The sequence below is a fragment of the Ambystoma mexicanum genome, chromosome 2q (assembly GCF_040938575.1).
Source record: "Ambystoma mexicanum isolate Mex_15411 chromosome 2q, UKY_AmexF1_1, whole genome shotgun sequence".
NCBI classification, from domain to species: domain Eukaryota; kingdom Metazoa; phylum Chordata; class Amphibia; order Caudata; family Ambystomatidae; genus Ambystoma; species Ambystoma mexicanum.
The window spans coordinates 965,110,399-965,137,134 of record NC_090924.1 but is presented as its reverse complement, the minus strand read 5'-3'; the positions used below and the strand labels follow the sequence as shown (position 1 = coordinate 965,137,134).

The 26,736-nt window shown below is 44.6% G+C and overlaps 1 protein-coding gene across 5 annotated transcripts in view; it reads right to left on the bottom strand.

Annotated features, from left to right (window-relative positions):
- Positions 1–26,736, bottom strand: part of MYRIP (myosin VIIA and Rab interacting protein) — a 2,049,246-nt gene that overhangs the window by 428,202 nt on the left and 1,594,308 nt on the right. For all 5 annotated transcript variants that reach the window (XM_069648262.1, XM_069648265.1, XM_069648266.1 and 2 more), the window contains exon 11: positions 19,649–19,888. In XM_069648262.1, coding sequence (XP_069504363.1) covers positions 19,649–19,888 — 240 coding nt within the window. The remainder of the gene's footprint in view (positions 1–19,648; positions 19,889–26,736) is intronic.

The window sequence follows — 26,736 nt, the reverse complement described above, 5'->3', positions numbered from 1 at the left end:
TTGGTAGGTCTTGCTCCAGCAGCAGTCTACCCCCAATGTGCCATGGGGATCGGTAGGAAGCAGAGCTTGCCTCTTCCTTGGAGCGCTGCTTCACCTCATTGGTACAGGACTTTGGAAGATCAACTCCCCTAAAAGGGGTCCAAATTAGTTATTCTTGAAGTCTTGAAGGTCAAACATGAATCAATGAAAGAGGGGGAGACCCCTTCCTACAAAGGCCACAAACAACAGGAAATTGGTTAAAAGCAAGCAAACTTTAAGGCGTCCAATCCTAGTTATGGTAACAAGTGACTAGTGACTTGTTTGCATCATCCCAAAACTGCTTTGCTGTGCAGGAGGTGTAGTAGGCAGGAAGGAAAGAAGCCCACAGAATACTAAGATGAGGAATCCTTCCTCCCTTTGATTGTGCTCGACCTGCCCGTCGAATCCCGCCGCCTTACCTAGCCATGCACTTCAACAGCTCTTTTGAGCGCCACCCCTTATTGTGAAGCAGGCTTGTGGACTTGTGGGTGTGAGGCTCCCAGGCCAGCTCCTGTTGGCAGTCACCTAGGGCTGGCCGGGTGGAGTTGCCCAACCTCCCAGGTTGTCAACAGAGTGAGACCTCCTGTCCTGTGTTCCATTCATTGAAATACAGACAGGAAGGTGCCTAGAATCCTCATTACCTCTCATAGCTTGCCTGAACTCACAGGGTTGGCACTAGTATGTTACAAATCAGATGTGGCTCCTAATAATATTGTGAACCATCAGCCACGGGACCAAATCCTAGGTACGACTTAGATTTCCAGATTATACTTTCACCAGGTGGATAGTTTATCATAATTAGGTAGCTATGGAAAAGAGGTGCAGATTTCAATGCAGTTTCTGCACTGCTGTGAATGTGCTGTCACAGTAGCTGTCCATCAGGGTACCTGTGCCCTTTGAAACCGCTGTGTGCCACAGGAGAGCAGGGTCTGCAGATCAGGATACTTAAGCAGCAGGGTACAGGTTACACTATGCTTTCGTCGCGGGGTTTGATCAAAGAAGGTCCTAGTTAGTGGACCACCCTTGCAGAGGTGGATTACCTGCATAATTGTATTATTAAAACGAAAATCAAAGCAGTTAGGGCTTCGCTACCCTGGCCAGATGGCAACCCTACACACACACATACACTATGTCTTAATATGCATCACACAAACATTCTTTTCACTGCAAAAAAAAGTTAGACTCATTTGGTTTTTTGATCTTCACTGCAGCCCGCGTGAGTGGCTTGAACTCCTGCAAACCCATCCTGAACTCTCTGCCACCAAAGAGCGTAAATCCTTTTCCTTACTATTGGCAGTTTGTTTCGATTTCCGCCTTGTATGCAATTGTTTGCTTGGCGTGTTCAGTCGTCCTTGCTTTCACTGGTTACACAAGCTTTACCCTGAACTATTTCATGCCCCATTAGTTCACATTTTTAAAACATCAAAGGGTTCAAGTGTAATTGACATCACCTATTGATTGGAGTTATTTCTTCTTGAAAACAAAAGGCGCTGCTTTCTGTGCAGTACTTGATAAATATGTGGGATGTATTGTGTGTTGTTAATTAGCAGCGTGATACTTGTGAGGCCGCCTATGAAGACACGTGACAAACGCATAGCACTATTGATTCCCCACTCTTTCCTACACAGTTCTGGGTCTATTTCAGCCTAATTGGTGCAGGCAGGTATGAGTGCAAAACACTAGAGTTACCAAATAACTATTAATCTGCGATTCAAGTGCTTTTACTGTGTAACAAACAAACCTCGTCCATCCTGCTAATGACAAACACATGTGCCCTAACAGGTTGAAGACCCTTATATCTTTTAGATGTTCCTAACATGCTTGTATTTTTCCTCTCTGACATCAGCGCACGATTTTTCAAGGTGACTGAGTTTACACTGAGGTAACAATATGCTTGTCTTGTTTAGGTTATACTGAACTTTCAAATCCTGAAGTTTGGAGTCTTCCCCACTCTAGCACGTGCGAATGCAAGACCGGATCTAGGTTTAAGGATACATTCTGTCTGTGCAAAGGAGTGTGCGGAATTGCCATCTGGGCTTAGAAGCCCTGGCTTTTTTGATTTGTATTCATTAATAAAATGATGGCTGCATTTCTTAAGATCCATGCCAAAAGCATAGTATATACCTGTGCCCTGCTGGTTCAGTACCCTGATCTACAGAATTTGCTCTCCAGTGGCACAAAGTAGGTTCAGGGTTCACAGGTGCCCTCTTGACAGCTGCAATATCGGCCACAACACTGCAGAGCAGGGGCTTCATTTAAGATGTGCACCCCTGTTCCCAAACCACATAGCTATGTGAGTTACTATCCTGGTGGCAGTTGTAAACATTAAATATAGGTCATACTTGAGTTAGGATACAGTGGCAACCATCTCTCATACTTACAGTCACATTCATTTGATATCCCACGCGGGCCAGCACTGTGAGCCCAGCTCATCTTAGGGTTATGTGTATTCTGGTCAGAGAGCCTGGTCCTGCCATGTGACGGTGCAGGAGACTGGATGGCTATGCCTTTCCTTTTGATCCTTTGTGAGATTGGGTAATACCTCTCTCCAGTGATCCAAACGCCTAGCAGAAGCTGGCCTGGGATGCAGGAATCAGAGGCCACACTAGCCTCAAACCAGGGTGCTGCATACCGAAAGGGCCTTTGATGGTATTCACAAGGCAAGTGGCACTGTAAGTGCAGATGGGGGGAGCTCAGACCAGATAGAGGAAGATTCCACCACCTTGTTTTCATCTCTATATACATCCCTTACTTCCTGTCCCCTCCACTTCCTTTAATACAAAGCATTGTGGGTATGATGTCGGAAAGCAAAGTCCACTAGTTCCAATGAAAGGGACTGGACCACTAAAGCAGGCATGCCTTAGTCCAATCACCTGTGGACTATGTTTTTTAAAAGAAGGGCGCTCGTACACCTTTGATTCATCTCTGGACTTGAACCCTTTGTGACGATTCATGGGATCTTATCACTTCTCCCCAATTTGGAGCCCTTCCCTTTGAGGCTAGAGAGGTGAGCCCACTACACAACAGTCCCTTAGGGTTGGCGGCCAGTGAGTCCTCTCAATGAGAGATGCCCCTCTTGGGGACGAGGACTCCCATTCTGTGAAGGAACTCCTCGTCCAACTTTCCTATGAACCCCTCAAACCACCACTGCGTCAGAAGACAGAACTTGAACAGATCACTGTGTGCTATTATGATACCACTTCCAATATTAGAGCCCAACACAAATCCACTGAGAAGAGGAAGACTGGAGGAGTAATGCTGATCACTCCTCTATGGCAAATAGGGAATACTGTGAAGAGTGGTAACTGTGTAGTGAGAAAGAATACTCCAGAGAAAGAGAAGGAGGCTAACAATCTTTTGCTGGGGAGAACTCTGTTGAGAGGCATAACAACCAAAGAAAGACTTGCATTAGCGAGTCGTGTTCAGTCCCACAAGGAATTAAAGGACCTGATTAACTATGTTACAAGGAACTAGCTCAAGAGAGACTATTCAGGCTGAGAAGGCCTGTCCAGGAGAAGGGAGTCAATCGACTGGAACCCTCTTTTTGTTTTGTTAGTTGCTATTTAGTGGTAGGGTCAGAGTAGAGAAGTTTTGGATGGAGGACAGACTACTTTGATTTGGATGACCTCACTAATGATGAGCACCCAATTTAAATTCTGTTAAGTAGGGAAAACCCCTTGTTAAGTAGGGATAGATGGGCCTTTTGATTATTATTTCAATACAAGTTCAGGAAGAAATGCCACCTCTTTGTCCGCCTCCTTCTGACCTACCATACCTTGAAGTAGAATTCCTTTGCACCCTTTTGGGAAGGCCTATCCTTCCACAGGACAAATTGGGGGTGGACTGCTTGCCCTATCAGCCATAATGGTACCTTGAACCTCACAATTCTTTAGGAACCCTGCAGGTGTGTGTTAGGTTCCCCCTGTGTTTGAGAGCTTGAGAACGACTACTCTTGCCCCCGAGACTCTGTAGTGGGACTCACAGCTCCCGAGAGCCAGGACAGCTAGGATTCCTGTACATTTGTGGTCAAACCATTGGGAGCTGTAATTTGAGCGTATTTGACCCAGTTTGAACCAACAAGGCCCTCCAAAGCTGCCTTTGCCACTCGTTGACCTTCGAACCACAGTACCACACGTTTGAACCCGTTCACTGCCATATTACACCAGATGAACTACTTCATTGCCTAGGCTTGAACAATGAAGCATCGTTGCACCTGCGCTGTTCAAACCTCCAGCTGATTTATTGCCAATCGAGATGATGATTAAACGGACCCTTGTGTTCTTCCCGAACTGTGACTTTCAAACATTGCATGAAACTGACTCGCCTTGCTCATCATGACTTTAGCCATTCTGCAAACGAACTGCACCGGTGAACTGAACCTGTTCATCTCCATGATCCGCACTGCTCGAGGATTGCTTAGAACCGCAGCAACCATCATTTCCATCCGGACTCGATATCTGCTTGTCATCTGTATTACCATGACTACCACATTCAAGCCACAATTGAATCGTCAGCACAATGCTAAGAACCATGGTTTGCCGTTGTCAAACAGCCATGATATCGCAAAGGTATGATTAACTGGATACACGATAGCAGTGCCTGGCAAATGCCTATCGAATACCAATACAATAGCAAAAAAATGGCTGTGTCAATGCTAGTTTTTGAAAGGACTTCAATGCAAGGCACAGATATAACTCAAGTGGCTGAAGACGCACTTGGTGAACATTTTTAGACAGTAGTTTCTTCAGCTGCAATTAAGCCATTAACTCAGCAGACATTTTAGCAATAACACTGGTAGCCAAAGTCTGATATTCTGCTTGATAGAGCTAGCTCAAGAGATCCCGGGAGGATGTGTTTTGGGCGAAGAGGGCAGTTAGTGGCTGGAAATGGCCATATCGATGAGCATGACCATGTGCAGTCAATAAGTGAGGAAATAACCAAAAACCCACAGGTTGTGTGTCCCTCCTCAGACCATCTCCCTCCTAGCTGCACTCCAATGCAATCATGTCAGCTTACAGTTGAGGCGTATATGCCACCTAATTGCCAAAACTAAAAAGGTTAATTCACACCAAGATAGACTGGAGGGGAAAAAGGAGACACGACTGCTTATAGTGGTAACCAACTTGGAAGTAAGTAGTGGAATTGCAAATCACAGGTTTCTTCCACAGTGCAAAAACAGGACACTCTGATGGTGCTTTCCAGTGTTTACTGTATATTAATGGGAAATGGAGCAAACTCATGATTTTGACACCCCCTTGCCTAAGTGGCAGGATGCACGTGCCCCCGAGTGGCAGTCAGCACAGTCCCCCGTGTGCTTCTTATGCAAGGGGACTGTGCTGCCTGCTGCTGAGCAGCGGCGCATCCCTTGCTACACTTATCTATTCATTTATTTTGTTGCAGAGCCCTTTTGGCTCAGAAGAAAACTTAGCACACAATAATGGGAGGTGACAGTAGGAAGACTGGCCATGCTGCCTCTCATTATTACGCTAGTAACGTAGACACGCGGACTGACAGGAAAGGAGTTCTCTCCTGTCCACCTGTTTAGGTTGCAGAGAGGCGGGGAGGGCCATCCAGTCCCTCCCTGTGGCAGCGCAGGCACATTTGGAGGGTGCATGCAAGTAATGTGTTTCTTTTAATGTAATCTTTATGTATGTATGCATGTATGTATGCATGTATGTATGTATGTCTCTAGGAGTGTGTTTCTAAACATGTGTGCGTACAAGGAGTTGTATGAATGATGTGTGAATGCATAGGTGAAAGTGTGTGTGTGTTGTGACTAATCTGGAGACTTCATCCCTTCTTCACTAGGGGGACCCGCCCCCTTTGAGACAAGAAAGGTGAGCCCACCAAACAAAACCCGCCCTAGGGGTTTGTGAAAGCAGGACTGCACTGGGAGTGACTCCCCTCTAGGGGACAAGTACTCCCATTCCCATGGAGAACTCCCTACGAGTAGAGTATTATCTGCCTACATGGGAGTAAGAGACTGACCCTTGAATGGAGATAGAGAAGGAAGGGTATTTGAATATGTGTTCAATGTATCCCTTTTTATAGACTGTCAATCCCAGCCAGTGGAGACAAGTTACCGTGGCTCAGTTTGATTTTGGGTTTACTACCGGTGTCATTCTTTTTTTTTAATTATTCTTTTATTTAAATTGTGCAATAGCCAACATTTGACTTGTAACACTCTGACAATAATACATGCAATACAAAAAAGTAAAACTAAAACATTTAAAACAGTTTACAAAATCCCTTAACTAAAATCTCCAATTAAAAGAAGAGCTATATCCCCAACCCTGAAACAAGATATGAGCAACAGGAGTGAATAAACAAAAAAGAAAAAGAGCACCAGACAGCATATTCCAAAATAGGCAAGCATATAAATCTTCAGGAGGTCAACGTTATGCGGAAACAGCTCCATTGGCCAAGACCAGGAGAAAAAAGGAATGCAGTGGCTCGCACCTGAACAACTACAGTTACCAGTCACTTCCTTCTCGTCAGTTCCCGACTCAATCACTAATGAAATTGAGTTATCTTAGGGCTCTGATGAGTTCCATTGAGAGACCAGACTCCTGACCTGAGGATAGTCTCCACCAGAATTCGTTGGAGTTTAGCCAGGATACGTGATGGACAAACCTACCAAATCTTCTCACTCTCATACTCCAGGTGGCGGCCAATTAGATAATAAGTGTTTAGATGTTTGCAAATCATTATTAGGGCACTTGTCACAGTATGGCATTAATTTCCCTTCACTCTCTCTGGTTGCTAAAATCTCTAGAGTAGGGAGTAGGTTTAGACGGAATCTAAGGAATGATAAAGCAAAACGCAGATCAGGTGATTTTTTTTTTAGATAGGCAGGGACCATAGATAGCCGCCTATCAACCACAGTAAAGGAGGCAGATCTCTTCACCCTCCTCAGACCAATCCAATCATACCGTTTCATCTTCTCTTTTACCTTTTCTGGTTTCTGGAGGAGCATATCAGCATCACAGTTGGCTCTCTCTAAAATTTCAGAGCATCTCTGCTGGAACTTGGACAGGAAACCATTTTTACCCAACTGCATTTCTCAATCTATTTCCTTAAACAGAGAGTTCTTAGGAAAGTCTAAGACTGATCTGTACAATGTCAGCCACTTCCATTGGAGCCATGATCTAAGGGACAGCAGGCCCAATTCATAGCGAAGAGAGACTATTGGGACGCAAACCGGCAATCCAAGCGTACATTTCCACAACTTTGCTTCTACTAAGTCCCACTCAATGTCCATGGCTAAAAAATTATAGTCCAAGCTAAAAAGGACTACCGGAATTACTTTACCTATGTTGAATCACAAGCGGGAGAACAGAGAATTTACAAATTGGGATTTGATTTTTTTCATTTGCGCTCCCAGCTTTACCACTTTTAACTCAATTGAACGCAACAAACCGCATTTCGTTGGAAATTAATGGACTGTTGCTCCCAAGTAGGTCAATTCTGAAACAGTCTCAATCAGGAGTTGGTCCAGGTTCTATACATAATGCTTTACTATCTTTCTTGGATGTTTGAATCTAATTATCTTGGACTTTGCCCGTAATAACAACCTTACCATCAAACCGGCAAACGTTTCTATTGCAGACAGAAGACGTTGCAGCCCCACTTGAGAATGATCCAGGACTACAACGTCATCCGCGAATGCCATCCAATCAATTTTTGTTTTTCCAAGTACTGGAGATATTAAGCCCATGTTCTTCAGCCACCTTGCTAGGTCTGCCATGAACAGACTAAACAGAAAATGAGCTAACAGGCATCCCTGGGGGACCCCTCTCTCTACCCTAATCAGGTTTAACAGTAGGCCTGATCTATAAAGCCTCACCTGCATAGATTTGTTGTGGTGTAATTCTCTCAAGATTGACAATAAACTGGGTGGGATACCCCATCCATCCAGTTTTTTCCAAAGGAGATTCCTGTCAATGGTGTCAAAAGCTTGGTAGAGGTCTAACCAAGCCCCAAAAAGGGGAGAAACCCCCCTCCTTGGACAGACGGCGCGATCAGCCAGCTCAGTACCATCCCATTAAGGGAAGTAGACAGGCCTTTTCTGAAGCCCGAATGTTGCCTTGGTAGAATGCCCTTCTCTTTTGCCCAAACTTCCAATTCCCCTAAAATGAGACCTGTAAAGATTTTGCTGTCTGCATCTAAAAGGGAAATTGGATGGTAGTTAGTAGCCAACAGTCTGTCCCCCTTTTTATAGATTGGAATAACTATGGAGTTTTTCCAGGATTCAGGGAAGCTCTTCTGCAAGATTATGTTCTCAAAAAGTTGTTTTAATACCATTGCCCATAGGGGTGGGTTCATTTTTAAAATTGAATTACTCAAGCCATTCGGACCCACAGCTCTGGAAGCTGATTTCTTTATCAGCATTTCCAGGTCCGAGGCGGAGAAATCCAGGGACCACTTTGATTATTTCTATTCCAGACTATGGGATTCGGGGAGTCATAGACCCTAGCAAAATGGTCACACCAGACCTGTTCTTGAATGACAGCATCCATTTTTTGGTTCTGACTTACCTCATTCATCCCTACCATAGTCCAGAGGTTTCTTGAGTTATCCCGTAAGAGAGCCGATAACATTATCTCCCCATCCTGCTGCCACATACGATGCCTATAGGCTCGAAGCCCATTTCTATAGTTGTTACTAGGGACTCTCAGACCTTCCTTAAACTGCTCTGAGTCTGTACAGGATCTCTTTAACCTCCCTCTTTGTGTTCTAAAGTACTTCTTTTGTTCGGTTATTTATACGTTATAAGTGTCTTTATGGATCCTATGTGGTTTCTTCGGTTCGGACTCTGGGGGTGCCAAATTGGAAAGAAATAGAGAGAACTTGCTTGGGTTACAAAGGTTCGAAAGTTGTTGGTCTGAGAGTTCATACATCAAACTCCTCAATTCACAGTTTAACACTTTACCCCCCTTGTGAAATCTCCTTACCACATTACCTGCTCTGTTCGTAAAGAGCTTCTAGTCGTAAACCAATACATCGGGATCGCCCTCCAACCTCAGAGTTGCTCTTAGGATTACATGGTCATCACTATTCCCCCTCCCCCAAATAAAACCCAGAACAAATTTCAAACGTACATTTCGAGGCAAAGAGATAATCAATGGTTGAGAATGCTGGTCCTCTACGCCATGATGGGGCATTTGGTATATCCCCCCTGATGTTACCATTAAACATTTGGAGACCCCATTCTTGCATGAAATCTACCCATATTTTTCCAATGGTGGTCTTCTGACAGGATTTTCCCGATATTGGATCCACGGTGGTAATACATTGAGAGTTGAGATCACCCGCAATAATAAGATCATCCAACGGAAACTGCTGAAAACACTCTACCAGGCGATCCGAAAGATTGTATAGAAAATCAGATAGTGAGACAACATTGGGGTTCCAGTAAACATTTGCAATGAGCCAGCTATTACCTCTGGCAACCGATCTCTTTGTCACTCTCTCCATAAGTATACCTTCACTTACATTTAGTATACTTTACAAAGTCTCAAAGATCTCATTACTGCATGCCACTAACAACCCCCCCGTTGTCCTACCCCTACTGAACCTTGAGCCAATTGCTGAAAAATGGAGAAACCATCAAACCCAAATGAGCATGTTAACCAAGTCTCTTGGAATAGTATTAAATTAGATGACTTAAATATTTGTGTTTTCCTTGGTTCTTGGGAGAAGGATGTATAACCTCTGGTGTCAAGATAGTATATTTAATTGTTTCTTCCCTAGAGTCTCTGCTGAGGCATGCCCATTTTATGGAAAACCTGTGAGATTCTCTCTGTGACCATCTCCCACATATTCATTGGGTTGGAGAGATTTCCCTATTTTTTATTGATTACTGTCTTCTGATTTTGGTTCTCTGTGTACACTCGAATGGGAGTTATTGGTGCTGGGCAAATCTGGGATATCGTCAAACTTCTCTGATCCCATGCCACTGTCTCACCCAAGATTAAGTCCACACCCAGTCTTGATTTCAGAGTAATTTCCACATTTTTTGTGTTAGGCCCGAAAGGAAAACTCACTACATCAATGTCAGCAGTTGTGAAATATTTTAAGGTGGGGATCATCTTCATTTCCCTCAAGAATGTTGATCGATTTAAGGGCATAGTGTTTTGGGTGAAAGGAAGTTTTCTCGCAAGATAAACTCTGTAATCCTTTGACTGCTAGAATTGGAAAGCCTTTGCAATCCTCTTGGCTCCTTAGTGTTCTCTGATGAACCTTACAAAGGATTGTGACCGTTATCCCTGGATGAGTTCTCCAGAATCTGGAGTCATTTCAAAATTTTCATTCGGGTGCCCTCTGTCCTCTAAATTTAATGCTGCAGCCATAGTTCCTACACCCCCTTTGTTGTTTGGGGCCTTGGACCCCCCCCCCCGTGTTTACAGTGGCATACCTTTTTGCGTTTTTCAGGAAAATTGGTGCAATTTTCACTCCCGAATTAGCAGATTTATTTTTCAGTTTTGCCAACAGGAACATGGAAGCAATTTTCTTCGGTGGCTCAATTTTGTCCGTCTGGCTTCCCACAGTTGGTTTTTCGATTGATTCTCCTCTTTCCTTCGAGTCCTGATTTTCTTGACTATTTGATTTAGTTGCCTTCTTGGACTTTTTGCCTTGATCACCTTTTGGCGGGGATTCTATCTGTTTTTTTTTCATCCTTTTTCATACCCTATTTTAGCTTTTTAGAGAATTGGTTGGACTCTGGTGACTGGAGCTTCTTTTTATGCTTGCCCTTTATAATTGGCTGCACTGGGGCCTCGGAAGATACTCTTGCCCTTCTTTTTCTTTTCCTTTTCGTTTTTCCATTCACTTTCTTTCTTTGTGGAAGAGCCCGATCAGAGTCTCCTGAGGATATATTCATCGGCCGCACCTGGTCCGCTTGCAAGAGATCCCTGTCCACCACTAATGCCATCCTCAAAAACTCTTCCATTACCAAGGCTGAACGCGACGTATCCTGTGTAAAAGATTCAGTGCTAATTTTCTGGGGTGGGGGGGGGGGGGCCTTTCTCTTGGATCTTGGACCTTTTGTCGATGTGCTCAAGTTTTTCTGAAATGGTCACCGACATCTTCATTAGGTCTCCACAAAGGACTGTTAAATGATCAATTTCTGCCGATTGGACTTTGACTTCTTTTTTGAAGATCCTTCACAGCTTCCCCCATTGACTCATTGATGGAAGATTTCAGAGCAATCATAGTTGATTCCTTTATCTCCAGCTCTTTTGTGACCTCCAGTAATATGCCCGTATGATGTTGGACTTCCATCTTAAAATTTTCAAAGACATTGACCAATGACGTGAGAACAAAGTTTAAAGCCGTTATTGTGGGCAGTGTCAATTTAAGAGATGTATTTACTGGAGGCATGGCCGAAGATTGTTGTGCATCTGCTGGAGGATTCGGGGACTTGATAGCACCTGAATCAATGTCAATAGACCGCTCTAATTCCAACCTCAGCGACATCTAGTTCCGCGGGACCATTCAAAGGCCCTACCATTTCTAGTTCCAGGAGATCTTCGTCTCTTGGTTCACTGAGGTTGATAATTGACTGCTGGTGAGGGTCCCCAGACTCGATTGGGGACTCATTTTGGATAGATTGAGCAGTGATAGTGCCATTCATAGGTAGCTCTGTGGGTAATCCAAGATGGTTAGAAATTACCTTTTTCATCGTTGTTGCCCAGATTTCCTTGAAAGAGAGCCCGGGTAGGATGATTTATTGGGGTGGATTCACTTCCTTTATATCTCAGTTCTACTGAGTCTTTTTGGAAACCTGACCACGTAGGTGACTGATTGTTGGCTAGATAGATACTGGGGGAGGGACCACCTGTCTTGTAGGGCTTAAAAGAACTAAAACTTGTCCCCCCCCTTTTCGGGGCACTGCGACTTCTTTGGTGCTGCAGTTGACTTAGTCTGATTGTCCCGACTATTTTGCACCGAACTGCGCAAGTCGTACATTTCACATCCCCTGTCTGCACAATCCCCTAGACAGGAAATCAGTTGAAGTCTTAAAAAGAAATTTGGGATCTAGAACTGATAGCAAAAATGAAAATAAAAAATAAAAAAGAAATCGGTACCCTGCGCCAGTCAAAGGGCTCCGCATCAATTATAGTATCAGAAGCGTGGCTCAAAGGACTATGTCCCGCAGTCACCACTACCTCAGGCTCACCCCGCAGGCAGTACTACCAGAAGACTCTGTTCAGTTAGATGCAATTTCACTGATGGTAAGATCCAAAAACAGTTCACTGGATCCCTACTATCACTGCACTCAAGCACAGTAAAGAGTAGAAGCAGCTTCAGTACCCGCTCGCTGTAAAGGGCTATCAAGATCTAGGAAGAGTTCCCCCACAAAAATGTTTGTACCGGTTTAAAAAAAACACACCAAATGGCAAAGCAAAAAGCGTACCCCTCCTTGGAGGATCGTCGCATATGGGCCAAGCCACCGGTGCCCCAAAGCACAGTGATAGCTACTCCGCTGACTGCTGATATGGAGCCCTAAAATGGGCAACAAAAAAGTCCGCCGCTCACGTCCAGCGCACAGCAAACAGCCAAACAGTGGTAATGAGTGTGCCCTTTCCCTGCGCGCCCTTTCCTCGCGCTGGCTTCACGCCGCAAGGGCGGCTTTGCAGGTAAGATATAGTCCGCACTTCCTGGATGGGCGGAGCTTTACAGCGCGATGGACCGTGGCTCTTAAAGAAAACACAACCTTTGTTTCTTTTGATGCTTTTGAATTATGAGGACCCTTAAGTAATAGGTCACCTTCCAGCCCCTTCGTGTCCACAAAAGAAAAAGACCTCCACGGGAGTCACGTGAGCGTCACCAGAGGCACCAATAGGCACAGGTATTGCTCAGGACAGCCAAAGAGTGGTAATGAGCGCGCCCTTTCCTCGCGTGGGCTTCACACTACCTGTGTCATATCAGTGAAGAGAGAGAAACCATATGCAGAGGCAAGATTCTGATGTGGAGATGTCGGCAAGGAGCGAAGCCACACTTAACAGTGGAGCCGGCTGTTGTGCAGGTCGAAGCAGACACAAAGGAAGATGTTGCTGGTGTGACACAGAGACATGTAGAGCCTGGAAAGCAAAAGCTGCATACAACCAAGCTTACCTGGAGGCACCACCAAGCTGAGGATGTGATTGGGCCGATGCCCATGAACTGACGCCAAACCAGGAACAGAGGAAGGAGTGAATTCTCAGTTATCAATGAGTGAGCAATAGCGTGAGAAAACTCTGAGACGAGGGGAACCCGAGAACTGCTCATACAAAATTGAGGGCAGCGGCAAGCCATGTAGAATGCCAGCACTGCTGAAGAGACACATCCTTCCTGGAGCAAACCATGCAGCACTGAAGATACATGGGATGCCCAATTCAGAGAGAGTAAAGAGTGAGAGTGAAAGAAGAAAGGATTGCCCTAACCCCCTACCCGGTTCAATGAGGCCCAGACAGAGGGAAAGCACGAGAGAAGGGTTATGGGAACTTTTGAAACCAGACTAGTATCAACCTCCAGAAGGGTCGCAGATACCCACAAGAGTGACGAGAGCCACAAGGAGAGAGGGGTTATCAATACCCCAAAGTGTTACATAAGACATTGGGACAGAGGAACCCAAGGGAGCCAAAGGGGCGCAATGAACAAAGCGAAGAGCAGATAAGAGGGGAGCATGGAGGCACCTAGTACCAGAACCAAGTAGGGAAGAGACCTACCAAAGTGCTGGAGAGAGATCAGGGAAATGTCTCTCCACCTACAACAATTTGGACAGTTTATTTTTGCAGGAAGCCAAGACTTTTTATTGTTGAATGTGGAAAACTTGACAAACTTTGATAGACTTCCAAGAACTGTTAAAAAAGGAGAACTGTTGATTACAGATAACCAGTGGATCCAGAGCCAGTAACAACTCCTGGAACACCCGAGATAGATTGTGGTGAACAACCCTGAGTGTAAAACACTCTAGCTAATTTTCTTTCACATTTTTCTAAGTGGTAGGGCCAGTTTAGTGGATATGTTTGGACCGAGGACTATTTTTCTATTGACTAGACAAGCATGTTAGTTTAGTTGTGATAGGAAGGGAATTCCCCATTAGCAGTAGGATTAGTGAAGAATTTTCTTGCAAGTTAAATAAAGTTACTTGGAAACCATGTCCTCTGGTCCGAGTCCTCCTTCTGGCTTGCCACAGTGTGTGTGTCAGCTCCCATCCCTAAACATATGGGTTGGAGCTGCTGGGGGCACGGAATTCTTTTTTTCTGTACCCTTAATGCACAGTACCGTCATCAAGGTTAAAGCAAAAATGTTAATTGAAGTGTCATGTGGCTAGAACGTAGTAACACTTTGGTTTGGCTTTGCACTTAATTCACAGTTACTATGCAACAGTCTAGCCACGTAATAACACTTCTGATGAGTGTCACAATATGGATAGACTGTCCTACATCAGAGCTGTCAGTCTGCATAGACTTCCTTATGTGTAATGGCATTTTCTACCTGGCATCAAGGGTAAAGCATACATTTAGAATGTAGGTCTAGTGTGGCGAACCAGAAGAAGGACTCTGACTAAGGTGTGTCATAATTCTAGTGCTATTGAGGGAAGTGCCTTACTAAAGAAAGTAAAAGGTAAGGGTGATCAAAGGAAATAGTCCCTAGTCCAAATCCTAACCGCTAACTAGTCCCTGCCAATTAAGGTTGTTTTTGGCTTCTACCTGGCCCAATCAATTGGTTTTCTTTCCTGCAGGTTTGCAGAGTCCGTCAATGTTCCAAAAAACAATTCCCAATCCCTCTGCTGATGCTGTTAGTTAAATATTAGTTTCCTCTTCTTCGGGAAAATAAAACAGTTTTTTCCACACAATTCCTCCAAACTCGAATAGATGCTTAAAACCAACCAGTTTCTCTTTTTCCACAGTTCTCTTTTTTAAACATTGTAATTCTTGGATTCTCCAAAGTCTTCTGGACCTACGACGGGCTTACTTTCTCTCTTTCTTGAAGGGGCCTTAGCCCGATCGGGTTTTCTCGGTTCCCGCAACCCTGATGGCTCTCCCAGCCATGAATTTTACCATCTATTTGTTTCTCAGGACTCCCCAAAGTCCTCGGTCTTTCTATTCGCTTTGTTGCAACTTGGTTTGAATAGGATCTCAGTCCACTCGGGTTTGTCAGGCTCCCGTAACCTTGCTGGTTTCCCCAAGGTTGATAGTCTTATTTTCTCTGGGCTCTCTCCGAAGCCCTATGGCCCTCTAATCGGCTTACTTTCTCTCTGGTCGGGTTTATCAGGCTCCCGTAACTGCAGTTAGAAAAATGCACCATACGCCACTGGTCAAACCTATTTCGATCTTGCAAGCAAAACTTATTGTCTATGTTTACATAAACAGTAAGACTAGTACAAAAAGATGTTGATGCAATTTTATACCACATGGCAAACCTTTATAAATGTCTGAACCAACGAAAATGTTAAACAAAGAAGTATGCTTCATTCCTTATAACACATGCATCAAACATTGTGCAATACCCCACTCTTACAATGTTCACACAGTTAACAAATATGTATATGATAAGGGAAGAGGGAGAAGCAATGTGCTCCAGTCCTAATGAGGTAGGCAGCAGAAAATTGCCACATAAATTTGCTCTACATGTTTCATGGGCCCAAACTTTACTTGACATGAGCTTATGATCTCCCGACATGAGCTTGGGATCTCCTAAGAACGACTTGCATTTCACCTTGGAATAAATCAGCATTACTTGGAAAGACCACCAGCATCATTATTACACCTGACCTTCATGCACATTTTAGTACACAGCTAATTTGGTGAATATGAATGTAACCGTTCAACATGTGTACATACTAGAGGTTGTAGTGTAAAATCAATTGTGTGATGCAAAAAGTTCAGATATGCTGAAGTGTACCACAATTGAAGATGCCAACATATCTTTAAAGCTCCTTTTGCTAACAAATATGACACTGAACAACATCATCTATTTTCAACAGATTTACAATGAGCAACTCACCTTAGTGAATATTCAGAATTCTAGCCTCTAACCAGGCTCTGTGTTAGTACCGTTGTTACAACGCATTTCTTCTACATGTCTTGCTAAATTATACACTATCATTTCACCTCATCTCCACCCATTTCTGATTTTTCAGGTGGGAGGAGCCATTATAAGAGACAACACTCTTTCTTTGCCCGTTTCCCCGCTGATAGCTATGCAAGTGTTGACATGGGCAGGGTGCCATTGGGGGAATGGCTTTAATGTGAGGAGGGTAGTTCATTCAAAAAAGAGAAAAGCTATGATACGATATATGTAATTTCGAAACGCGCCTGCACACAAGCGTTTCTAGACGTGACAAGACAAGGGAGGGAAGACAGAGGGATGACACGACAAACAATCTTACTAGGCTATGTGTCATTCAGATCGTGCAAGTGCTGCGATGTAAAGTGCAGGGGGAAGAGAGGAGAGGGAAGTGCCAGGGAGAGGGAAAGGGGCGAAGTGCAATTAGGGCCGCATTGCTCTGAGTAAGTCCAGCCAGGGCAGAGCGGCTATGGGTAAATGCAAGGAGGCAGGGGACTGTGGGTAACAGTTACAGCCCTTAATTGTGAAGTATGCCCAGAGGCAGAGGCAGTGCAGGAGAGAATGATCATGGAGGAACCTGGTACCCAGCAGACTCTTAGGGGGTCAGCAGGGGAGAGAAATCAGAAGAGAAAAGGAAGGTCTTGGGCTGCTTCTGGAACTCCAGGTGGTCCCGCTCAAGTTTGAGAGGGGCAGGGAGGCCATTCCAGAGGGTGGCACCTGCAGAGGAGAGAGGTCTACCACCCACTCCCTGCCTGGAGAAGCGTCTGACCCTCAGAGAGTTTGAGGTAGCTGAGCGAAGGGCTCCAGAAGGAAGGTATTTTGGAAGAGAAAGTTGGATGTAGTGTGGGCTCCGGCCCCAGAAAGCATTGTGGACCATGCAGGGGGTCTTGAACTTGATCATTGCAGCAAGTGGGAGATTTCAATCTCTTCTCAATGAGCACAAATTCTTCAAAATGTCTTCGCTGAAAGGTTAATAGCTAAACCCCTAAATAGAAGTGTTAAAACATTCTCAACTATCTGCATATCTAAATGTTGGCATTGTCGTTTTACAAGTAACTCGCCTTAAATATTCTTACCAAAAACTCATAAGTGCCAGTTTCATCTTAAAAATTGTAGCCACTGTGAAAGATTGCTACCTGGCAATGGGGCAGACGCCAAGGCTTTTTTGATTTTTATAATAATAAAATGATGCTGGTAATTCTATCTAAAAAAAAGGGTGGCCTGCTAACCAGACCCCTCTTTCAGCAGATTCCATGCCAAAAGCATGGCATAAACTTGTGCCATCCTGAATCAGTATCCTCATCTGCAGCAGCTGTGCTCGAGTTGCACAGAGCAGGTTCAGACATGCAGCTCAGCTGCAGAAGGTTTATGTGTATTCTGGTCAGACAGGATTGACTGGGACTCTCCTTTGAACTTTTGTGAGGTCTGGTAACACCTCTCTCCAGCAGGAGCCGTCCTAGGAAACAGAAATCAAAGGGCACACCAATCCCAAAAGGACTAGCTGCACAACAAGGTGCTACATAATAAACATGCCTTTTAATCTATGGACAAGGGAAGAGGGCTGAGTTAGTGTAGAGAGAGGGAACTCAGCATAGTTGGAGGAAGATTCCACCATCATGTCTCTCTCTATAGCTCTCCTTCCTGTCTCCTCCACTTACTTTAGAACAAACCACTTTGGGTATTATGTCAGAAGGCAAATACCACTTGTTTTGAGAACAGGGATTACACATCTTAAAGCAGGCATGCTTTAGTCCAGTTACCTGTGGACTTTATAAAAGAAGGGATCTCGCACTCCTCCTTTGATTCACTTTCGGATGACAATTAAGGAAGAATTAATTTGGACCTCTTCTGGAAGAGTTTGACCTTTTCACAAAGAACCAGTGAGTCCATGGAGGGACAGAGGGAACCCCTGGGGTGTGTCAGCAACTAAGCCAAAGTGAAAGAAATTAAACTTTTGAAACCACAAGGAAAAAAGAAACGGTTTGTAAAACGAAGGAGAGAATGTCAGAAGACAGGGTTTTGGAAAGGGAGAGACTTTCAAGTGTGTCCATGTATGTCACAAGTATATGAAATAGAGAAAAGTCAACATATAAGAAACCAAGTATTTTAGTCAAGGCGGCTACAAGACAGACCCATCAATGGTGGGAGAGTGATCAGGAGCTCACACCCAGAACACGCTGGGAAGAGAGTATACGAGGTGGCTATAGATTGTGCATTCAAGAGATGCCCTGACAGTATAGTAAACCAGGCAGTTTCAAGTACAACACTATAAAAAGCCCTAGTAGGAGAGTACTCCAAGCAATCACAAGTGTGAATTCTTTAAGAAGCCCTGGCAGGATAGTGTACCAGGCAATTATGAGAGTGGGAATTCAGGAAACCTGGCAGGGGAGTATAGAAGGCAGTTGCAAGGGAGTGAAGGAATTCCTGGTAGGGGAGCATACCAGGCAAGTGGAAAGTAACAGAAGGAAATTGCCAGTAGGCTGTGGTTGTCTAAGAGACTGGAGAACTATAAACCCTGGCAGGAGAGTACACCAGGTATTCTGACCATGCATAAAAGAATTACTATCAGGTTAGAGATCATTTTTGTTGTTGAACCAAGGGAACATCAAGAACTGTTATTTCCTATGGTAATAGGTGGAGTATGGCGAAAGGAAGTCTTGAGAAGACTTACATCAGGACTACTTAAAGGCCGCAGAACATAAAAAGGGAAGAACAGACATCTGAAAGGAAAGGGGATCTATTTACCCTATGTGATTAAAGCCTTCTGAAGGATATTCTGGTATTGAGGATACAAGCTCATTTTGTATATATAGTGAAGTTGCTACTTCCAAGGGTGAGGGGAAATCCAGGGAAAAAAAAACTATCCTTTAATACTAATACATTTGAGAAAGTGGATATGAAGGACTTTTCTTTTTGTTGCTGGCCCAAAAAGGGGACATCAAGAATTATCATTTGGAAATCCAAGAAGGCGACCAAGAACCAGGGGAAGGGTAGAACCCTCTGGAGTAAGGAGATCTATCCTGCAGTAGTTATCCATCTTTTTGTTTCTTTGAACATTTACCAAACACTTAAGGCCAAAGACCTTAACCTTTTCACTTTAGAAGTCCTTTGTTTAGCATGTGAGGGTTCGCTTAGCACTTTGGACACAGGGCTTTTTTGTTTTGGACATTCTGACACTGACAGATCCTTAGTATTGAGTTCAAGTAGGGAAACAAAGCTAGTGCAGGGACAGCGTGGCATTTTCCAACCCATTTTTGTGTCCCAATAAAAGTCCTTAGCCAAAACAATGTCTAAATTGTGTCTGAGTTTAATTTCTGGCTCCTAACAGCATCTTGCAGCTACAACTGAAGAAGATCAAACCCATGGAAAATCTTACTGTGAAGATATGCCTTTCTGTTATGTAATTAATGCCCAAATATTACTAGAACACTGGGAAATGTGAATATTTCTATTTTTGTGTTAATGTGGCCATAACATTCAAGGGACTGGTTATTTCTTTGACAGAAGTATAAATATAATATTTATAAATATAAGTTTCTAAAATACATTTTTTCATACTCAAAAGACTCACCTTCTTGAGCTCTTCCTGCATGCATCGGCCCGTCTCCTCAGAGGGCACACTATCTTTAGAGTTCTCGTATACAGTTCTCGGTTCCATCTCCTGTTCTTCACCTGAGGAAGATTCTTTGTCACTCATTTTTGAAGCTAATTCAAATAGCCTCGACCTTAGTTTTTCTTCAATAAAGTCGGACTGCACTTTCTGCTGTTGATCTCCACTGCTAGCATCAGTCTCTGATAAGTCATCAAAACCCTGAGATAAAAACAGAAGTGTGATATTAAAGCATGCTGGTGTCCATAATATACGTTAATGTTCAACAACCATTAACATCTTGAGAAGTACAGAAAAGAGCCAGATCCCATCAACTCTTTTGGAAAGTGCCATCTGGTGGGCTATTCAAGGAAGTTTAAACCTTTCCTGTATTGCAGAACATTTATGCTTCACTACTCTTATTTTGCCCAGATTTACTTTTGCAGGGATCAGTTCACTTTAGACACATCGAAGCCTGTATCACAGGTGGCCGGGGAACTGAAGAGGCCACACTGCAGACATTGCCTCATGGTCAGGGCGGCCTGTGCCAGGAAGAAATAAAGAAAAAGAAATAAAGAAAGACAGATAGGAAGAAAACAATGAAGAAACAGAAATGAACGCAGACAGAGATGACGAGAAGAAGATGAGCGAATAGATAGGGAAGAGAGTTCCAGTGTTCAGGTGCTAAAAGGGAAAGAATGAAAGCGAGAGGCAGCACCAAGGGGTTTAGGAATGAAAAGGAGAAATTGGGATCTTGAGCAGAGAGAGAGAAGAAAGAGGAAAGGTAAAGGGGAGCAATTCTATAGATGCATTTATAAAAGATACAATGGAAATTAAAAAGAATGAAAGACTGAAAGGAGAGAAAGGAGGAGCTGATAGAAGAGCAGGGAGGGAAGTGAAAAAAGAAGACAAATAGAGTTGTATACCAAGCAAAGAGGGGTAAGATGAGAAGCAAGAAGGCAAAGAATATTAGCAGAACAGTAATCAGCACAAGAGGAGATGAGCGATGTAATAAGGAGTTTGGTGTCCTGAAATGATGCATATGGATGAGGGGATTATTATAGAGGAAGAAAGGACTGGTACGAGCACTGGCTGAGAAATGGGGGGAAATTGAAAGTGAAGAGTCAAAATTAGCCCCGAGATTACAAGCTGAGGAGAAAAAGGGGAGTGAGGACAGGGGAAAGGAGACAGAAGGTGGAGGAGGGGGTGGGGGGTGATCAATCTTAGCGGGATTTAAACTGAGATAGTAAGAGGTCTTCCAATGATGGGTGGCTGAAAGGCAATTTCAGACAGTAAAGAAGCAGTATTATAATTATTATTATGATGGCATTTATTGAGAGCAGACCTAGCTTTGAGAAGCAACAGAGCACTTTACAGAGGTATACAACAATACAGGTACACAACAGAGCACTTCTCAAAGGTAACAAACATAACAGGTACCTTGTGGGGGTAGGATACAGAGGGGCACAAAGGAGAGGTACAGCTGTACAAGGTAGTGGGGAGAAGAGAGACGTATGGCATCTAGAGAGTCAGGTGGTGCAGGGAGGTGACACGATGGCCTTGGTGTTGAGGAGGAGAGGACCCTTGAAGAGGTGGGTCTTGAGTTATTTTCTGAATTGTAGGAGCTGTTAAGAAAGGAGGAAGGCAATGAATATGTCAAGGGAAATGTGCACGGAATTGCACAGTGAACAACTTTGAATCTAACAACGTGCATACAATACCCAAGACTCGTGAATACTAAAACCCAGGAGTGCAAATAGAGTGAAACAATAATACCAATATATGAAAAGGGATGTGGGGTAAGCACTTAGAACCTCCTTATGACTGAAAGGAAAGTCGGCAAACTCCTTACCCACTATGCTATTACAGATACTGACAGCACTACGCCCACGTAGAAGGCAAGCAGGGACAGGATCTGTGAGCGGACACTCTGGAAGATACTGAATAAGGAACTTAGAAACAGTACTCACGAGGACCGGAAAGACCACTTGAATGTCAGTAAACCCACGAACCCAGTTGATCAAACTGGGACCCAGAAGGCTATAACAGCAATGGGTGGAGGATAACTAAATACATAAGAGCCAAGTCAAGGGGCAAGTAGGAAATGTGATTATAGAATAGAGAGGAAAACAAAAGGCATTCACACATGGGCTAGTTACAACTGCACCCCACACCTAATAATCAATGGGAAATAAATGCAGAAGTGCAAAGGAAAACATGGAATGGATCCCAATAGAAGGTAAGGATCAGGAGCAGGGAAAATGATATCACAAAAGGAAACCTTTCCCACCCATCCAAGGAGAAAAGGCAGGAAGCTAAATCTATAAAGGGAAAGACTAATGCATAAGTCTTTCAGTAGCAAAGGACAGCATCAAAGAAACAGAACACAGGCAAATTGGGCTGCATCAAAGGGTAGAGCACAGAGAAAGGCTGCCTGCAGACAGAGGAAGACAGAAAGGGAAATCCAGAAAGCAGAAATCAATTAAGCACAGAAATTCGAAATCCAGGGCAGAGGAACAAGAAACAGGAACTAGGAACTAGGCACAAAAGCTAGGAACCAGGAACAAGGGACCAGTCACAACAGGAACACTGCAACAATGACCAGCGCTGGACTGAAGTAAACTGAGGCTTTTAAAGCTGCTTAACGAGCACACCCCTCAGGTGTGCCGCCTGCTGCACCTGCAGCCACAGGTGTTGCCTATCCTCCACCCAACCTTGTCCTGCAAGGGAGGAGGTGAAGCAGTGAGCCAGGCATTCTGGGAAGCATAGTCTTTAGAATAAAGTAGCACGCTGGCTGCCAAAAACCTGGAATGGATCCGGAAGGGAAGTAACTTGGAAAATAAGGTTTTAGCGCTCCCAATTCATCACAGCACTGTAGCATAAGGTTCGGAGGAAATGTCCAGTAGGGAATAAACCCCAAAACATGTCCCCAAGTGACGGGAACGTGAGCGAAGGGATCGAGCCGTGACAGGAGCAAGTCTGAAGCAGACATGTAGGAGGTTGGGCATAGGCAGAGGAGGATTGTTTTCTGGTCCTTTCCTTTTTGCGGTGGTTACATTTCAAGTCTGCACGTGTCCTGGCTTCTGGTGGTGTGCTGTCTGGCCAGAGATGCCGAGTTTCTCTGCGAGGTAGCTGGGTGACTTAAGGGCGACTGCCTTGTAGATGATGCAGCAAGACTTGAAGGTGATTTGTGTGTGCAGTGGGAGCCAGTATAGGTCGATGAGGGCCGGAGTGATGTCGTCTTATCTCCATAGACCCTCGATGAGGCATGGAGCCACATGTAGGACACTTCACAGGGGCACAAGGGAGGATGACAGGAGGCCTTCAAGGAGGGCATTGTCCACATCCAGGTGGGATAGGAGCAGTGCTTGAATGGTGGATCTAAAGCTGTCTGGAGGGAGAAAGGGCTTGACTTTCCACTGGAGAGAGAGGTGATACCAAGCTGTATGCGTTTTCCTAGCTATGTGTGTCTTGAAGGAGAGGTCTTTGTCGATGTGGAACCCAAAGGACATGGCGCAGGAGGTGAGCTTAGGTGTGAACCCCTCAGGGTTCATGGCTGATAGCCAGGTCTGTATGTCTGGGTGTTTGTTGGTGATGGTAAGGAGTAGGCAGTCAGTCTTGGAGGTGTCGAGTGTAAAGTATGCACTGGACATCCAAGACTGGATCAGCGAGAGGCATGTTTTGAGCCTGTGAATGTCCTTGATGGAGTCCATCTTGAGGTATAGCTGTGCAACATCGGCGTATTAGTGGATGTGGATATTGTGTGTGGCTACGAGGGCTCCCAGAGTCTCCATGTATAGACTGAAGATTACTGGGGAGAGGATGGAAAACTGCAGGTCTCCACAGGTGACGGTAGCATTGGTGATCTAGAGTAGTCTATCTGAACAAACTGCTGGCATTTGGCGAGGTAGGACTTGAACCAGCATATGACAAGGTTGCTGTCCCAATACGCAGATGTTGGGTGTCCGTGAGTGCCTGGTGGTCTACTGTGTCGAAAGCGAGAGGTTGAGTAGAACCAGGAGTAAAGGAAGAAAAGGAAAGAAAAATTTGAGCATTATTGGCATAAAGGCAACTGGATAAGAAAAAGATGAGGCGGCCAGAGAGAGGGATAGGATAAAGTATACAGGGAAAATTATAAAAGGGTCAAGTACTGACACTTGGGGGCACCATAAAGAAGAGGTTGTGAAGAGGAAATATTCCCAGCCAGGAGACAAAATATTGATCCAAGAGATAGGAATGGACCATATAGGACAGAGCAAGATAAACCAAGCCAAGTACGCGCAGGAAGAAGAATTGAGTGGCGACAGTATCAAAGGCTGTGGGAAGGTCAAGGAAAATCAGTACAGAGGAAAGCAGAGATAAGGCCATTAGGTATGTAAAGAAGAGCAGTCTGAGTTGACTGGGAGAGATGGAAGCCAGATTGAGTGAGTGCAAGTAAAGAAAATAGACCTGTGAGTACACATCACACTAGTATTTTAGGAAGAAGAGAGAATGGGTGAACATTTCAGGAAGAGTGGGGTCAAGTGTGGGTTTTCATAGGTATATGTATAACCACCACCTATATGAAATAGAACGGGAGGCATGAGATAGTGACTTAACAGTTGAGAAGACAATTCAGATGGGATATACATTGTGGATTGATTGATATAACAAAAGAAAGGGGAGGGGGTGCAGAGGAGAAGATGAAGGGCGAGCGCTGTGAAAAACAAGAGGGTGTTTCACAACCTAGTCCCCGGGGATCCCTTCCTCATGTGGTCAGGGAAATTCCATCGCTTTTGGATGTCAACCCTGAGGGTGGACAAGCGAGGGAGGATCACCTGGGTAGCGGGGTAGGAGGTTCTCACGTGTTGGGGGAGAAGCACCCAATTCTGAAACATGATATCCCCCTTTTTCCACAACCCATCTAACCCCTGTCCCTGCTTATTTTATTGGAAACTACATCAAAATTCCTTCCGACCTTGTCTTGATAAAAGTACTGCACCCAGAAAGATGAGAATTACCTCCCTGACTTGCATTGGCCTGGTCCTTGTAATCAAGGCAGGCAGAGTCAGGCACGTAGTTCTAATAATGTACACCTGCCACTTAAGGCTCCCAGTGAAAATAAAAGGTGGCGAACACAGACACACTTTGAGCGAGGTTGGGTACGAAAAGGAATAGCTATTACGAGGCTGATGCAAAATAGGCTGTGGGAAGGCCAATGGGCTGATAAGCAAGTGAGAGGATCGGGAGAAAGCCAGGCAAGATTTCCAAGCTCTCCGGAAGCCGAGAGTGTTCAAAAGGCAGAGCCGAGCAAGCAGGGGAAAGAAACCTTCAAGGTGCCAGGAAATGGCCAGAGACCCTCACAGGTGAATGGCAGAGTTGGAGAGGAGGCGTTGGTAACGGCCTTGATCTGCGAGGAAAATATCCAAGACATTCATTCAACACAACCAGTGAGATATCGAGCACAACAACAATCTGGTTGATGTTAAAGCACCATCATACCCACCACACATAGGTAACGACCACCCAGCACCAGTTATGAGGGGTTACATGTGATTTAATCGAATTCCAAAATAATTCATGCAATTACAACAAATACAAAACAACGAATTCCAAAATAAATTCTTTTTGGTTATTTTTGGGGGGTTGCCCCCAAAGCCCCCAGCCCCTTTTTTTCTAATACTGTCCCCCACCCACAAAACCACTATTCCCACTCACAACCCCATTTTTATTTTTTTCCCAAATTCGTTAATTTCGTTTTCATTGTAATTGCATTAGTTATATTGGGATTCCATATAATCACTGCATACCGTTCTGATGCACCTGGTGTCCCATGGGATCGTTTTTTACTCACGATAGCCACCCCCCTGGAGGTCCCAGTAGAGCTTGCATGAAACTCACTGAAGTATATGTTCCTATCTAGAAAAGGACTGTTCGTGCCACAGAGATGTGCATCCTGGAGCATGACTACATGAGAATTGTGGCGTGTTAAAAATTTGAAGACCTCTCAACTTGATCCCCTAGCCCATTCACATTGCAGAACATACATCTCATCACCACCTCGCCCACTCTAGCATATATGGATTATTTTTGTGCTTGCTTACTCGCCGAAAGAGGCCCTGTGCTGGAGAAGGGATAATTTGCTCTCCCTTTATCATGCTGATAGCTGAACAACTGTTATGCACTTGCCCCTGTACTTGATCCCAAAAGTCACCTTTACCATCTCAGTTACCTCCCATAGAGCCAGTATCTACTTCCTGGAGACATCGCTGGGGCAATTTAAAAAAGGAAGAGATCGCACCTGAAAAGTTACTTTCAACTTGGCTGGAAAAAATAACTTATATATGATATCTCTTTTCCGCAGTTCACGATTCACCCCCTGGAAGGATTGCCTCAGTCTCTTAACCTCTCTCGAGACTTGAGGCAACAGCAAAACCTTAGTATTGCCAACAGTCATCGGGCCCATTCACCTAGCCTTCTGATGAAGGCTTCCCTGAAATTAAGAAGGCATGCTATCACGACTCTCAGGAAGGCTCCCGGCAAGTGGCAGTCTAGTCGGCACCCTATGTGCCCTCTCTATCGAAAAGAAGGACAGTGCCGTCTTCCTAAACCTTTCTGATAGGAACTGTTCCAGGAATAGTTCCATGGACTCCCTCTTTGATCTTTCAGGAAGGCATACAATGTTTATATTGGTTCTCCTAGAATGCCCTTCGGCATTCTCTTCCTGCTTCTCCAACCTGGTGGAAGTGCCCTGCAGCAAGGATAACTGGCCTTTCACTGTTGTCAAGTCATCACCGAGGGTGGAGATCCGATTATTTTCCTTCTTTGTCCTGTCCGACAGCCTCTTTACATCCACTTGTAGTAGTGAGATGTCAGTGCCTACTTCACCAATTTTAGCCTTCAACACTGCCTGGCCACTTCTGAACTTCTCCAACATAATAAAAGGGAAGGCTCACCTTTTCCTTGTTGGGTTACTATGGCATTCGGGGCCCTGAGCTCCAGCCTGGCTCCCTCCAAGGGTGGGTGTACTTGTCCACAGTATTGGTCGGCGAGACTTTTCTTAGGACTGACCTGGTCATGGTTCAAGCCGC